At 39.6% G+C, this 17,573-nt stretch overlaps 1 protein-coding gene across 10 annotated transcripts in view; it reads right to left on the reverse strand.

Annotated features, from left to right (window-relative positions):
- Nucleotides 1-1,067: 1,067 nt before the first annotated feature.
- The window catches only part of atp8a1 (ATPase phospholipid transporting 8A1), a 103,353-nt gene continuing 86,847 nt past the window's right edge, over nt 1,068-17,573 (reverse strand). For 9 of the 10 annotated variants that reach the window (XM_071458322.1, XM_071458319.1, XM_071458321.1 and 6 more), the window contains 5 exons: nt 17,423-17,530; nt 8,375-8,463; nt 7,896-7,988; nt 5,896-5,987; nt 1,068-3,650 (listed from right to left, as the gene is read on the reverse strand). In XM_071458322.1, coding sequence (XP_071314423.1) covers nt 3,553-3,650; nt 5,896-5,987; nt 7,896-7,988; nt 8,375-8,463; nt 17,423-17,530 — 480 coding nt within the window. In that variant the 3' untranslated portion in view covers nt 1,068-3,552. The other variant, XM_071458324.1, reaches the window with a different exon arrangement.

Genomic DNA, 17,573 nt, shown 5'->3' on the forward strand with positions numbered 1-17,573 from the left:
TTTACAGGAAACGATGCAGTATGTAGTCCAGTATTACAGTTTGTGGTTTTATATTATTACGATCTACAGCCTCATTGTTTGCTCACGCTCTTTACACTAGATCAGAGCTGGAATCACTGCTACTGAAAATCAAATATTTCATACAGTAAAAGCCAAACACAAGCATGGCTTTTATTGTGAAGCAGTCACAGGAAACAACATATTTGGCACAGAGGTTTAGCGCTGAATGCAATGTTAATCAAAAATACATCTACAAAACAAATAAAGAGCCATTTTACAGGGAGCCGTCAACTCAGATATACCAGCTGCTATTTGCTTGCAATTATTTTTGACCGACTTCTTAATTAAACCAACGAGAGTTTGTTTGGCTGCACTGTAAACGCGTGTTTGTTGGAGTGTAACACCGCACTCTCTGTAACCACAGGCACTGGCAAGTCAACCAGGACAAAAATCCTTTCGTTAGTGATTTATCAGATGATTCTTTTATCGATTTATTGTTTGGTCTATAAACTGTCTGAAAATAGTAATGCAGTCAATCACAGTTTCCTAAACCTCATGCTACTGTCTTTAAAGTTTTGTTTTGCAAGGCCAACAGTCCAAAACCCAAAGATATTTAATTTGCAATGATTACAACTGAAATTTTATGAATGATCACAGTAGTTACCAGTAGATTTTCTTGTGATTGAGTGAAGCATTTCATTGTTCTGGCTTAAAATTTTGACTTCATCTGGAAGCTGTATCCCCCCCAAAAACGATATAAAATGCTAAACAAGAAAACAAAGCCCTGAAGTCAAAGTCTACTTGGGTCACTCTTCATTAATCTGGACACACATCTGTTACAGGAACAGATTACTGTCTGTTTGGGATCAGAGACACAAATAGGTCGACTAAACAGCATCACAATAACAAATAAGGACTCTATTATACCATTTGTTTGTCCTGAAAGCAGCATGATGTTTCTCCCTGCCTTTTCCTGTTTAGGCTCTCTGTCCTGTTTGTCGCCACACACAGGCACAAGAGGACTCAGTGATTACAAATACACACAAGAATTAGAAAGGATCTTCACATTGTTCCTCCATCATTGTAAAGTTTATTTCAGTAGTCCTTCATGGCAGTAAAAGACAACACTTATAAGTTTGCAGTCCCAACATGCAGAACAATCATTGAACAAAACAACAAAAAAAAGAAATGAATACTGAAAACAAAAGTTAAAGGTGCATTTTTTTCTCTTTTGTAAAGTGATCAACACTCGAGGGAGAATCAAAGTAGTACAGTTAACACTTCAGAGAACAGTTTGTGTTTTCCATTCATGCAGCCCACGACTTTCACAGACGACAACATGTTTTATGTTTTCTGGAAAAAGAAAGCAACAGTCCAAGCCTTCCACAACGACGACATCCACATTCAGCAGTTTGGAAATCTTCGACAAGATGACAACCAATTAAGTTTAAACACTAAAGACCAGCAAAGAAAAAAAAAATCATTAACCCTCACTAAACTGAGAAACACAAAAAAGCTTTCCTGTAAAGCAGAGGTACACTGCATGAAGAAAACAAGTTACAACCATGTACACTCGAGAGAAGTCATTGACCGAAACCAGATAATACCAGATATCCACTACTGGAAAGGTACATTGAGTGCATTGTGCAACATCTCCTGTCGAAGCGAGCTGAGCATCAAGAACTCCCACAGTTGAGGCTGAGAGTTTGACCACAAATACACACACACACACACACGCACACAGTCATACACTGACACTCTCACTTTCCCATACGGGCCATGCATCAGCACACAGTATTACACCATAGCTATACCTGGAGTCGTGCAGACGGACAACTGGAGCAAGCGTCTCACACACACACACACACACACGCGATAAAAGAAACACCCAGGACAACTCCCAGTCACACAGAGGACAAAGACATGCAATGCATACACAGAAGTTATCCTCTGTAGAGGTGACACACACACACACACACACGCACACACACAGCACATGCACATGCAGGCAATAAACCGACGCACACACACACCGTCAGAAATCTGATCTCCCATAGGGAGAAGAAAGCAATCACACAGACACTGAGTAGTCAATCATAAATAAATCAAGCTATAACAATATTAATATTAATAATAACAAGACATTTAAGAAAGCTCAGTTTCCTCATCCGATCTATTCTATCCTGCCAGTTTATCAGAGGAAGAAAAACAAAAAGTTACAGACGAGTCATTACAAAGCCAGTCGATGCAAAATTCATACATCTCCAATATAAAAATACAAATCCACAAAATAACTATAGAGACAAAGTAGTTTTGATAATGTTGTGGAGTTTCCTGGCTAATATTTCTCTCTCCCTTAAGCTAATGGCACTTATGTTAGAAGGATAAAATCTCCGTTTGAAGGGAAACACTATCACCACCTTAAGCTTCAACAAGACCATCAGACAGCCTCCCGTTCACCTCTGCAGGAACAAATCTTCACTTTCACATGTGCCACAAGGCACTCTGCAGTTTTCACATTGTATGACTGCAGGGCTGTGGTGGGGGAGACAGAGGTTTTGTCTTCAGTAGGTGTGTGTGGAGCACTGGTCTAAGCTAGCTGGTTAAACTATTCTTGGCTATCGTTTTCTTCTAAGAGGGAAAAGTTCTACGTAGGCACCGTCGTGATTGTTGAGACAGGAGTGATGTGTGGAATGCAATTATTAGTCAAGAGCAATGCTTCTGCTGTAAAAACGGTGGAAACAGGACTACTGTATGTTGCAGGAGGCAACTTCTTAAAAAGAAAAATAAAAAGGTGAAAGTAAACGAAACCAGGCACAATATCTACATATGTTAAAAATGAACCTAAAAAATAAAATAAATGTATTTTAAAAGAAACAAGGACGAAGGCATGAGCAAATGTAAGGCTTTACACAAGAGATGCTTCCTTGAGTGCAAAAAGAAAATTTAAATATTACAAATCTGCTCTGAAGTGGTCCATTTAGTGCTGGAATACACTCAGGAGTGTCATTACATTTGGTTTAAAGTTTTCCGAATTCACTAGTATTTTGAAGATTGTATACACGACTGCTCTTTGGCAATCTTTCACGAGTTCAAATCCTCTAAAACTAATCGCCATCCAGTGTTTTAACTTTTATAATAATAGTGTTTAGGAGTTTGATTTCAATTCAATAAAAATGAATTTTTGGCTCAGTGCTAAAACTGTCTGTCCTTAAATCAATAGAGACGTTCACTCCGACAAACTGAGCGAGAACAGTGAAGAACTTCAGACCACAGACTGCTAAGAAAGCACAGTGCTCATCATGTCTGCTGGACACACAACTACAGCTGAAATGAACACGGTTTGTTTTGTTCCTTGTTTTTTTTTTCCCTTTTCAAAGATTACACAACGTCACTTTCCTCTGTTCCTTTCATGTTCATGTCCAAAATCTCCTTCATTGCTGGAGGCACATGCTCACACCTCGGCCTCTCCCTGTTAAGCTTCAAATATCGCCATTAGAAACGGCCGTTGTGGCTCCGGATTGGCCAGCCAGGAACAAGAAGGCCGGCGGCTCACCACTCGTTGGTCCTCTGTTTGGTGGTGTCGTACGCTCTGATGACCTCAGACTGAGACACCACTCCGTTCTCGTCTTGAGAGAAGGCATAGCCATCTGAAAAAAGGTCAGAAGGAGTTAAAACTAAGGTCATACAGATCAGTGATTAACTTAATAAAAAGTATAGAAAATGTGTAACAACACAACTTAAAACAACTGAATTAACAGAATAAACAATTAACAAAAACAGATGACTCAAAGTAATAGTTTAACATTTTGGAAAATGTGCTTATTTGCTTTCTAAAACCAAAACTGCTGCATTTACTATTGGGTTTTTGTATGAATAGAACAAAACATTGTTTGGTAATTACAGAGATTCAGACGTGCTATTGGGCAGGATTTTGTTTCCTGTGGACAGAGCCAGGCTAGTGTTTACCCTTGTTCCCATTCTTTATGCTAAGCTAAGCTAACTGGCAGCTAGCTGTGGCTAGCCCCAGCCCACACTAATGAAAGCATTACATTCGAGTCATAGAGCTAAGCAATTGTTTCTCTTAAAGATAACTACCCAGACATGGTTGAAAAACCCAGACGGTCGTTTAAAAACACAGAACCCTCAAAAAAAAAAAAAAATCATTCTGCAGCACAAGAAAATTAAAAAAAATTCCCAAGTTCAGACACTGTTTTGTGTCCAGGTAGCCACCAGCTAACACCTGTTTAAAGACATCAGTTGTTTTTTTCAGAGGAACAGATGCTTTGCTCTGTGACTTGACTGTAAACACTAATGCTGATACATGACAGTGATACAGCACAGACCACAGACTCGTCAGAGAGCCAGTCACAGTGCTCATCATGGGGGGTCCAGGGGCTAGACTCTACTTTCATATTTCACACACAGACATGAGAGTGGTATCAATCTTCTAATCTTCTAATGTAACTAATGCAGGAAAGTGAATAAGCATATTTCCCAAAATGTCAATTTGTTCCTTTAAATAAACTAAATTAAATAAAATAACGATAAGTTAAACAAAACACAGCCACATCTTGGCCAAAGGTTTATCTGTAGTACAAAAGCAGCCCTATGAGCTACCACCTAAACTTTCCCACAGGGTTTCTCTCTGACCTTTGACCCCTGACTCACCTTCAGGTGTCAAATGACTTGGTCAGTACCTGGAGGCCAGCGGGCAAGTTCAAAGGACCCCGCTGAGACGAGTGCATTGTGGGGGAATAACAGCGCAACATTTCATCATTTCATCGTTATCTTGCTCTACTGAACTCAACTCAGGACACACGAGGCACACGAGTGGAAGGACGGGAAGTCGACCACGAAAAGAGACAGGGACAGAGGCGTCTATAAGGGAGCTACTGGGGGACGGAGATTTTAAAAGGGGGGAGGTTTGAATAATGAAATAAAAAATGTATCACACAACAACGGTCTCATCCCCACCTATGAGACAAACAAAAAAACAAACTGATCAGACAGAAGACAGAACAGAGAAAAATAAACAGAAAAACAAACCCATGCTGTGATTATCGCTGCTAAGTTCTAACCAGAGTTTTGATGCCGATATGAAAGCTGTACTTTTTCAATGTTTTACTACAGACTTCTCCTGTAGTTTAAGTCCGGAGAGAAACTTTGCATTCACACTGTACAGCTGCTTTCACTTGTTCTGAGTGTGACCATCCCAGTGCACAGTGTGACACCAGAGGAAGTAGAAAAGGATTTTGCTGACCTGACAGATCACTCATTAATGTCAGGAAGTTTTTATCAAGTAGCCAACACATTTTTTCTGTGTAGTGTATAGCCACATGTTGTAGATACATGTCTCGTTCTTACAGTAAAAGCAGCCTCCACAAAGAGACATTCAGTCGTTTGCAGCTAAATATCTACAGGTTATTAATATTAACAAAATTTAAACTATATAATAATAATACACATATAAATAGTATATAAATAGTAAGTCTGTCCGTGAGCCATCTTTTGATGCTTTTCAGATTGTCAATAAAGTACTGAGATTTGATAAATAGCCATATTTAAGCTCTCTCACGTCTCATCTCATCTAACATTATCATATTAGCAGTTTGTCAGGTAGATATTGTGTAGGTTAGGACACATGGAACTGTGGGGCTGTTCGCAGACATGACTACTGATGTGTGTTTCCCACATCTGCTAGTGTTTCCCCAGGACGTAGAGTGAGCTACTCTGGAGATACAGTATGTACCAGAGGTGGAATAGTGACACATCATCCGCTTCCCTGACGAGGGAATGAGTGTAATGTGGATAAACTAACTGCCCCCACCGTGAGGCAAGTTTAGAAAGAAAGGAAGCGAGAGAGAAAAGAGAAAGACATTTAGTGGAACTTACGGAGCAGGTTCTGCTGCATGGAGTCAGAGCGGTACAAACTGACTGTGCTCTTCTTGAACACGTTCTTCAGGAGCTGGGCCCTCTCCGTCAAACTACACACACACACACACACACACAGAAACAGAAACACACACACAGAAACAGGCAGTGTGTTAGCAGCTTGCTGAGCACCACAGGCAGATTTAATGACCCATACATCAAGACTCTGTCCAAGCACCTCCCGAGTCGAAGGACCTGCCAACTGCTTTACCTGCTGGTACGAACCATGTAGGGAGACAAAACTCTGGAGACGCAAGGGGAAGAACAAAATATGTGTGTGTGTGTGTGTGTGTGTGTGTGAGAGAGAGAGAAATATTTGGCAAGTTGGCCAGAAGACATTCATGTAACATGTGTACAAGAATCCTCTATGCACACCTACATGTCTCTAGGTGTGTATAAGCAAAATCACCCAAAGTATCTGAGTGTTTTTTATCTGTACATGTTTGTTTCTGAGGTGTGTGTAGGGGTATGTGTGTGTGTGTGTGTGTGTGTGTGTATGTGTGTGTGTGTGTGTGTGTGTGTGTGTGTGCCCACAGCCTGCTGGGTCTGGGACAGTGGCCAGGCAGCAGGATCACTTTCAGCCAGCAGGAGATCTCACACTGATCTGCTCCATGTTGCCTGCTGCAGGCCTCAGGCCCCAGAGAGCAGAGCAGACCTGCTTCAGCTAATACCTTTTTCTAATATATGGCTTCAATACAGGAGGTCTGTTGCTCTAAAATGAGACTTTCAGTATTTCTGGAGAGAAAAAAAAAGAGGACATCTACTCTTGTGACATGATTACAGTGAAACTCCTGCAATTTAGCAACAATTTAAAGATTTCTCTCTTCCACAGAGGAATATTGTTGGCAAAGAAACCGAGTATTTCTGACATTTTGAAAGCTTTAGGAGGTTTTAGATGATTCGTCCTCCAAGCTGATCTTGTGAGTATAAGAAAAATCCTTCATAATTGGTGTAAGAAAGAACAATATCCAAAGCATTAACTATGTGGCCCAGATAGAGGAAATGTGATATTCACCATGAGATAATACTAATACGTCATTTTGTCAGATTGTTTAATACAATGGCAGCTCTCCCTTTAATACCTCTGGTCCCAGGCCATTATAGGCAATGTTGCAAATTGATGAGACTGTTTATGGCAGTGCATCAATGTAAAGACTTTTTTTTGTTTTATGCATTTTTATTTTTAATTGTAAAGCACTTTGTAACTGTTTGTAACATTTTGGAAAGTGTTGTATAATAAAGTTTATTATTTATTATTGTATTAAATATATTTATGTGTAATTTACTTATTTTGCTCTATTAACCAAACACAGATTGAACTGATACAGTGGTGGGAAAGGAAGTTTAACCAGTTAGTCATATCCATTAAATCTGTGTTTAATCACGAACAACAGACTTTGGCTGATGTAAAACATCCATGTTCAATTTTTCCATGTTATTAAGGGCCATGCTGAATGTCTGGATGGCTTGGACGTTGTCGTGAAAACTATTTACACATCAAAAACTCATTGCAATACTTTAATATGACATGTATGAAGCATAATGTCTCTACTCTTTTAATGACCCTTGCCTCCAAAGAAAAATAAAGTACTGCTTGGCACAAAGTTATGTAACTTGTGGGAGAGAGGAGTAGTTTTCTTTTTTACTCGATGCTTACTATTGAGGAAGCTTCTTGTTGTTGCTTTATTCACCATAAACCTTAATTAACGCCACACTTTACATTATAACAAACAATAAATGAAAAGACTAGATAATTTATAGAAAAATATGATTTGAATTTGTTATATTGCTATTACACTAGCCTCTCCTCTTATAGATTCATTTTAACAGGGAACATTTACTTTTATCAAACACAATATATTTTTTGGACCATTTAGAGGCAAAACATCAGGTCAATAAAATTATATAAATGAAAAGTCATGGAGCAAAGACAGGAGTGGTGAAGTGGTGTGTAACTATACCTCTTTCCATGCACCACTGCTCCAGGGTCTTTGGATAAAGCCTCAAGCTCCTGCACCTCATCCACCAGAGTCTTGAAACAAACCTTCTTCACTCTGTAAATTAAACAATAAATAAATAAATAAATAACAGAATTGTGGGACAGATGCTTTAACATGATGGAACCACCACAGATTGACACTGAAATACCAGATCAACATATTCAAATAACTTTGAATATATCAGAAAATTTAACTTCTAGCTTTGCAAATTGCTCCTGACACCTTGAATCTGCTGTGAGCTGATCTGGACCAGACCCAGAGCAGAAAGAAACATTTCCAATGGACTATTCACAGAGTGGAAATGCTACACTTGTTTGGAAGTCTGAACAGAAACTCAGAGCAGGAATTTCTTCATGAGATAGGAGAGATTCTGGAGGGATTTCCTGTATCGCATGTGTATTGGAGTGATGATGAGCGAGGAGAGCGGAGAGAAGACTCACACTTTGTAGGCCACGTCAAAGACCAGCGAGGTGACTGGGATGAAGACCAGGCCCATCCAGAAAACCCCCGAACTGAACATCATGCTCGCCTGTCTCACACACACACACACACACACACACAAGCTTAATCTCAGATCACTATGGACAATTCAGAGCTCAACAACAGACCAGATAAATAGAGGAGCTCCTGAAAAGAAAACACCTGATAAAGAACAGCCGTTATTATCCACAGCATAAAAACATACATGACAAAAGCAGCCCAACACAAACAGTTATATTGTGAAAATAGAGGAGATGGATCCAAATAACTTCCTCAAAGTGGGTTAATCCTCCATGACTAAATGACACCATGTTTTTGTTTGGATCCCCTCCACCTCTCTGCCCCTCAAGGCAGAGGAAGTGCCTGTGAAGTACTTAGACAGTGATATCTCTCTGAAAGGAAAACAGCTCAGCTGTGTGCTGTGTTGAGAGCTCCTGTCAATACATCACAGGAGACGCAGGACCGTGATCTGAGGTGCTTTTAATGATACGTTCAATACAACAGCCACTTGATGTAAGAGGGTGTCAATGAAGCATCAGAGCTATAATTATCAGAGTTGGAGCACCAGAAACTTCTCTTAAAGTCTTTAGATGGTTTAGAGAGAGAGAGGAAAAAAAAGAGCTCACTGGAGAGGTTCACATATTTCAATTTACGGTCATTTTTGACTTAATTATGCAACTATAAGTCTGTGTTTTATTTGTGACTACAGTGAAAATAATTTTGAACAGTGTAGCTTTTCCAAAACGAAAAAAAGGAAAAAAAAAACTTGAAACATTTTTAAACCATGAGCCAAAATATGACCCTTTGGACAAGAGTTGTTAAATTAAATAATTACATTTAAAAAAAACTGTTTTGATAATTAGTCAATTTTGTTTTTTATTATTATTAATTTTTTTTTAGAACAAAGGTCAGCTCAGATTGTGAGGATTTGTTGCTTTTCTTTGTTTTATGTGGAAATAAACGGAAAGTCTTTATTTTTTGTTTTGGTTGGGAACCAAATGATGGACTTTTTTCACTATTTTCTGACATTTCAGAGACCAAAGGATTGATCAAAATAGTAAAAAACTCCAACTTCACCATCTCTGATCATTATGATAGGTTGGAGTTTGATTGTCAAAGAGGCACTTCAGCCCTAAAATACAAAAATATTAAAGCAAAACTAACAATTCACCACCAGAGACTCATGGACACCTCAATCTGCTGTACAACAAAAATCCTTTTTTACACTTCAGTTTTCGTAAGGATTAAATGAACAAGGAATAAAGTGTTAAGTAAAGTCTTTATGCTAAGCTAAGCTACCTGGTGGCTGCACGGACCGATACGAGTGCTATAAATCTTCATCTACACTCCAGACAGCAATAAGTGCATTTCCCATAATGCCAAACAATTCCTTTAATATACGTCTGATAAACATGTTCAAAGTGAAATTCTCATTGTTGTCTGCAACATATTAATGTCAGCCAATCTGATTCAAAGTTCAGAGACAAAGGGACAATGAGCTAATGTTTTATTTTTAACAGTCTGTAACAAATGTTCACATTGAGTTCATGAGTAAAATAAATCTAAAAATCAGACAGATGTGAACCTCAATGAGACTCGTTCATCATGCTGGAGGAAAAACACATTTGGATGTGATCCAATGCAGATTTAAATCACATCAAGCATCTCAAGAAAATGCTTCTTCTTGGCTGAAAAAATAAAACCCATTAAGAGGAGACACTGTGATGATTTAAATTAAAAATCACGAAGCGGCGGTCATGTCAGGATGCTGTTTTTGGGTCCAGAGAAGCAGGGAGACAGTGGATCGTCCTGCTGGGGGTGAAACCTTTCAGCTCTCTGTGTGAGCGCAGTGTTTGCTTTGGCTTGGTGCACTGAAACTATCTGTCATTACATGTCAAAGTGCAAAACTCACGCTCCTTGCATTGTAATGTGCCCCTTGTTTAAACTGCTGGGGCCCCTAGACAGTGTCCTTCCTGTAACGTGACACAGGCAGGGCCCTTAGGATGCACGCACACACACACACACAGATCAGTGTCAAAACTATCAAAGCGCTCAGGTTTGCTCAAATTAGCTAATCTGTTCACCATTACCTGCAAATTGACTTTGATGTCTGACAAAACACTGGGAGAAGAGGAAATCCCAAATGACAGGAAATCAAAAATGGCTTTTTCCTACAGTTTGAGATGGGACGCAGATGAATAGAGCTTTTCTGTGTCGTCTGGAGGAGGAAAATGTATGAGATGAGGGAAAATTGCGTCGAAGCACGGGATATTTTCATGTCAATTTCTGAAATTATGCAGCCCTGGTGGAAACATTTACTGTTTTTTTTGTCCAAGTCAGTTTAATTATTTTCGTTTTCATCCAGTGTATCATGCATTTTAATGGGGGCATTTAAGCTGTCTCGAGAGTCTTTTGAAAATAAACCAGGGATGTATACTCAGCATATTAAATCAAAGTCAAAAAAGCTCAAAAAATAAACCATCTTAGTCTTTCACAAGTTCAGTCTATGAACAATATTTATATATCGCTATACATAACTGTGAGCCACAAATGATATACATACAGGCTCAAGTTTATCATAAAATTCAGTAATGATGGTAATAACATTAGGTACTCATAATAACATAAAGCACATCGGTGAAAGGTCTAAAGAAATTGTGAGACAGTAATAAAGTAAATCTAAACCTAAATAAACCCCATTAATTCACTGCTAGTTCTTCAATTTGACGTCAGAGTTTCAAAATCCAAACAAATCTGACCCGCTACAATCAACAAATGTTTGTCTTCAGGCATCTGGACAGGCTCCGTGACTACAAGTGGGGGCCAGCAGTGTTGGTGGATGCTTGCAGCGTCTCATACCAGGGGGCCCCTGGGAGCTGGACAGGGTGAGAGAGGTCCAGGGAGGCTCGGCTGTATTTTTAGGACAAACTAATAAACTTGTCTGGCTGGACAGACAGTAGTGTCCGCTGGCATGGAGTCGTGTGTTTTGACAGACCACTGACCCCCCTCATGGCCACACACACACACATATACACACACACAAGACACAAGACTAGACAGACAGAGGCATTAGTGCACATGTACACACACAAAAAACGGCAGCTAATGCTTCCTAATATTTGTGCTCATTTCTAAATATTGATTATTAAGAATTTAGGTTGAGTGTGTGGTGATCGTGAGGTTAGAGACGTGTGTTTCTAGAGTGTACTGCAGCCAAATGGTTACGCACCATACAACCTGAATGTACCTAGTTCAATTGTAGCAGAGGGCCTTTGTTGCAATGTTATATCCGTCTTTCTTCCCACCTTTTCTGTCTATTTCTATACTGTGAAATCACAAATAAAGCTACCAAATGGCAAAAATGATCTTTGAAAGAAGAGGAGAAAGGTGGGTTTCTGACTCGAAGTTCACCTGTTAAATTCCTGGATAAAACAACCCATGTGCAAGGCATTGACAACCCCCGCCCCCAACTGCGCCACTGAAGCTGCTCTGTGGCCAGTAGACCAGACTGTGGTTGTAGCTTCAAGGGAGAGTCCTGCACTGGGTTGGGCTACTTGCAAAAATTCTGTGTGGCAGGTAAAAGATTAGATTCATGGGTGAATGAACTAAATGCAGGTGGTCAGTGGGAGAAATAAACATGACAATGAAAAAAAACAAAACAAACCAAAATAAAAAACTCAAAAATTAAATAAAAATAAAGGTACATCTCTATTCCAGAACGCAGCTGAGAGAGAGCAGCCGGGCAGTCTGAGGCCTCTTTCCGAATTCAAGTTAATGGGAAAGTTGTCTCAGACTTCTGGACCACAATATACGATTACGCAAAATCGGTTATCATCTTGTCACTTTGCATTACATCAACAACAAGTGGGAGCTGACTGAGTGAGAGTTTTGCACATCTGAATGGGATGGTACGTTGCGCAAATCGGCAGATAACCTAAGATCGGCCAGCTCCAGGAGTTCCTGGAAAAAATAATTCACGTTCAGCCAATTTACTCTGTTTGAATAAAGGTTTAAAAATACAGAACATCAAAGATACAGCTTTATTAAAACACATAAATCCCTCAATATTGGAAGAAAACTTCAGAATACTGTCACCAGGCCTTCAAACCTAAGTGTTTTATGCTTCCTTTTCCAGGAAAACTTGATCAGGAGGAATCTGGCACCTGGCTGATCGTGGCTAAGAAAGCCCACAGTCTCAGCAATTTCATTAATGTTAATGACCATCATTGTAATGGTAAATGTAAGTTGAGGCAATCCACTACATCACAATTCACCCCACAGGCCTACAGTATGCTCTGCAGCAAACAAGACTAAAAAAAGCCAACTTCATAACACTCGAGCAACTGTACAACATCCCAGAGATGTTAATATTCAGAGACTCGCTTCCTGAATGCACAGAGCTCCTTTGTATAAAACTGTTTTATTACACAGACTGAGAGGAGAAGTTAGACTAAGTCAAATCCGGTCTCAGACTTTACTTTGGTCTGCATCTATCCATGTCAATTCTCCAATTGCCTGAATTCAGCTGGCTTAACCAGACAACACTATACATGTTAGCTTCAAACAGAAAAGGGAAATTGAAGGTGAAACTACAGATTTGGCCAAATGGGGCTGCAGCCCTCCCCAGCCTTTCTTCCTGGATACAAAGTTAAAGCTTGTTATGGATAAATAGGTGCAAACATAGTACAGTATAGAAGAACCAGAAAACTAAGGCTGAAAGAAAGGAGGGTAACCAGTCAGAGACCAGAGAGGTCAGAGAGAAATGACCAAGAAAGCAACTAAAAAGAACAATGAGACAGAAATCTTGGACAAGGCAAATCTACAAATTCCCATGGAAAACAAATCATTACTTTCTCAGCTAGGTCCTTCTTCAACTTTGTGCTCTCTGTGTGTTTCCTAACAAAGACAGCAAGGGCTATGAAAACAAAGAAAAAAACTTGCTTTACATAAACACTTATAACGCTGCAGTCTCGCAGCCCTGACTGCACACATGTGATTTACATTGTGTTTACAGCAGATTAGAACTGATCTCCTCGCCCGTACTGTACACCAGGATCAGTTATTACATTAATGTGATGGGGTGTTTATCAGTCATCAGCCCAGAGAGGACCAAGGGATGTGAATACAAGAGGATAAAAAACTCACATAAGACACACTCATTAGTTATGAAGAAGGACAGAAAAGATTCAAATTTCATTAAAAGGACAAAGTCGACAGTAGTCAATCAAACCTGAGTGAAAACTAAAGATTGTTCACTTTGATTGATTACTTGTCTTCAGCAAGTTTTAAGTTTCTCTTTAAGTTGGTTTCAAAAATCCTTCTGAAATGAGTGGAATCTAGTAACTACCTTGAGGGCAAAAAAAAAAAAACAAACTTGTAAAACCACACAAAAAATAACAATGGTGTACTCTGTAAAACAGTAATGGAGTAAAACAAAGTCACTGGTGTGATCCTTCATGAAGAGCAAAGTAGAAAATGATAAAGATATTTGCGGTAATGACTATAATTACAGAGCCTGAGTCCAGATATGTTTTTGAAACTTACCATATATGTTTGTGGTTTTTTTGCATTGCATTGTTTGGATAAGCGATTTCTGGGTTTCACTCAGATTTACTGACCAAACTGGTCAATTATATAAGTCTCCATGTTGAGAAGCTCCTGTATTTTCCTACAAAATGGTATCAATTATTATAAGATTATCATAAAATATGATTTCTGTGACCTTCAGGATTAGAAGGTAATTTAAAAAAAATACATTTAATGTTTTTTAAACCTTTTTTATAACAAGATGACGGACTCACAACTTGTGCCACTGTTACAAAACACATAAGGTCCCACGGTTAGGTGAGTGCAGTGTGAGTAAGTAATAGATGCAGATGAAACCTGTTGCACTGAACACAATCAGTTAGAAGAATTCAATAAACTGGGTATGACTGAAGACAGGCAAGGAGGCTCAATATGACGAGCATTCCTGTTTTTCAATGTTTCTCATGACAACCTATTGTATGACTCAACTTATGCTAAACTAAATAAATCTACCCCTGAATATAAATCATTCTTTCAAAATGTATATAAATAAAGACTTACAATTAATTTCATGTGTTTTTCTGAGAAATTGTTTTCATTCCTGCTCGTAATCTCATCAATATCTCACGGACAAGCATAGATAACCCTGAGTGTATTCCTGGCACGCTACACATCAACAATCTTCTTGGTGAAATGATTCCTTTCTGAAAAAATGTTTCTTATCACTGAGCAGAAACTGTGGAAGAATCTCATGCACACTTGCCGCGTGTAAAAATCCATGTGCTGATGTCAAGCACTTGAGCCCGAGTGAGAGTGAGAGGTGCTCGACTGCAGCTCGCAGCAGAAAGGGCAAAACAGCAAAGGTGTTTGTGAAAAGCAAGGAGAGAGAGGGGATAAACTGTACTGGAGACAGCCGTGTTGATAGCAGAGGTGAGTCAGCAGACAGCAGGTCAGTGTGACAGAGTCTACATGAGACACCTCCTGAGGTGAAGCTAAGCCGCTTACTGTGGCAGATTACACTGCTTGAACAGAATAATCTGACATTTTCTTTTGATATCTTTGTCAGACGTGTGTGAGGTGAAAAACGGGATGAGCTATTTGTTTTGGGACCAAGCCAGTTTGGGAGTACCTGAGAAGAGCATGCTAGCTAGCTCAGTGTGTTTTATAGATGGATCTTGCACCTGCACCTGTCTTGTCAATCGTCCAAAGAACATTTTGCCTGACATTGATGAATGTGTTCACATGAAGCCGAGCACTGCTTGATGTCTCTTGTTAAAGGCTGCGTAATGAGTGAGAGCAGAAACAGGAGGAGAAGAGAGTTCTGGTGTCTGTTATGTTGTTGGCCCTCGGGCAGTTTCTCTACTGGCAGAGTGAGGGGGCTGGGGTGGGGGGATGTGGGGGCGGTAGGGGTGAACAAAAAGAGAACAAAGAGGAAAAAAAGCTGATGCAACAAGTAAAAGAGAAAGACTAAACAAAAATAGATAGAAGGACAGAGAGCACAAAAATATTTAAGGATTCAAGTACACTTTGCGGTGGCTTTGGTGGAATATGTGGGGCTGCATCAGGGTTGAGAATAATCCCGCTCTTCAGAGGCTACGAGGTCTTGGAAGTGGAGATTGTGTCTCTGATGCCTTATCAGGTTTCAGAGAGATGTGTCCCTGTTTGATGATGTACTGGCATCCCTTAGTTGGGGTAGGGGCATAGGGTTACCAACTACCCACAGGACACCATTACTGTCTTCAGTCAAGTGCTGCAGGGCGTGGATGAAAGCACCAGGCTTTACAGACAAGGGATAGGATGAAGCTAATATACCCGTTGCCTGTGTGTGTGTGTGTGTGTGTGTGTGTGTGTGTGTGTGTGTGTGTGTGTGTAATAGCATTTCTGTAGTTAGTTAATGTTACTTTTTGTGCCATGCACATACAAGCATCCAGCCCACTTATAAGATGCCAAAAAATACTGTTGCAGTGGTGAGATATTTGTCAGACAAGAACATACCTTCCAAACTTTTGTTTTCAATCATCATATAATGAGCAATAAAACAGAATGTACTCACTCTCACCTAAATCACAGCAAATGCCTTTTCTTCTCAGGGAGAGCAGTAAATCTGCCCATGTCAACAGCTAATGGTAACAAACATGAAATGTACATGTAGAGTGTCTTTGACTTTTGGTTAAAGTCTGCTTTGCATGGAGCTCTACATTGTCCTGCAGTTGTATATCATGAGACAACGTGTTTTTAATTTAGATTTGTGCCAAACATCAACAGAACATCTTTCCTTTTACATAAGGAACAGTTGTTTTTGTGGGTTTTCCCTCCGAAATGTCTCAATTAAAGATGATTTAGACCTAATCATAATCATCCAGTCTGCTCTAAAGTGGAATCATATCACAATTATGTCGTTTAAAGTTTCCCATCCAATATCATCTCTGATGGCCAACACTGGTGTAAACTTAACTACCACAAACAACTGAAAAGCTTGGTAATGAGCTGTGTTATAATTTACATGTTTACTGAGTCTGCAAAAGCCTGAGGCATAATTTGAAACAGGACACAAACAAGTCTTGTACAGCTGTGTTGAAGTATCCCAGATTCTCCCTTTGACCAAATGCAACTTGTGACTTGCAAGACAACCTTGATGTAATCTTTATGTATTTCACTCACTTTTTAGGGACTAATGTTTAATTATAAAGTAAATAAAGTCATCTGTATACAAAGAATTGTAGCAAAGAAACACAGTACTAACTGTGAGGGGAGGATCTTTTCCTCTACTGCTGGTTATATAGTCTTTTTTTTTTTTTTTTTTTTTTTTTTTTAATAGTGTCCTGCTGTGTTTTTGTTTTCTAATGAAAAGCTGCCTCATTTTCATTCCCAGAATGCACTGGGAAATATCACCTGTGGTTAACAGGCTCCCATTGACCACCTGTGGTGACCCATAGAACCAGCTGTCGCATTCATGTGTAAATAACTCAGAAAGAGAAACACTGTAAAATCAGGAGCCTATATTGCTAACATTTAATTAACTTTAAAGAGTATTTTTATGCAAAGAAGTCAATTTCTAATCCTGATGATTGTTGGGTAGATTTTCTGGACATCAGATTTATTCTCACCTCTCTTTGTTTAACTTCCTGACTGCTTCACTATTCCCATGTCACCTGTGGATACTCAGAGCCAAGGGAAGGCAATGTAACACAAACATTGGGCTAATTGGCCCAATTAAGTCATTATGCAACACAAGCCAGAGGTCTGACAGTTTACACTCCTCTGACTCTCCTTACACAGACCGGTGTCAAGTTTAACTCTGCATTTTCCCACCAGCATCTCTTTGTAGAAAATAAATTATGAGGCACTGCAGGTCTGTCAATAGACAATTATAGCAGCAGTTTCTTTTAGTACTGGAGGAAGTAGTTGCTTTGAGAGACGGTGCCTGTGTGTATGTGTGTGTAAGTATGTGTATGAGGACATGCTTGCGTGCGTGTGTTTACCTCGCCTGACATGTCAGGAGCCAGAGGGATGAGGGGCCACAGGGAGGAATAGATGATGAAAAACACCACCCACAGGCCGATGCTTCCCCAGATGGCGATGTGACTGAACTGTTAGTGAAGAATCAGACGACAGTAAGGTAACAGAAAGTCT

This window comes from Trachinotus anak, unplaced genomic scaffold (genome assembly GCF_046630095.1).
Source record: "Trachinotus anak isolate AG129_WGS33_773 ecotype Australia unplaced genomic scaffold, CSIRO_AGI_Tana_v1 ptg000021l, whole genome shotgun sequence".
Lineage (NCBI taxonomy): Eukaryota > Metazoa > Chordata > Actinopteri > Carangiformes > Carangidae > Trachinotus > Trachinotus anak.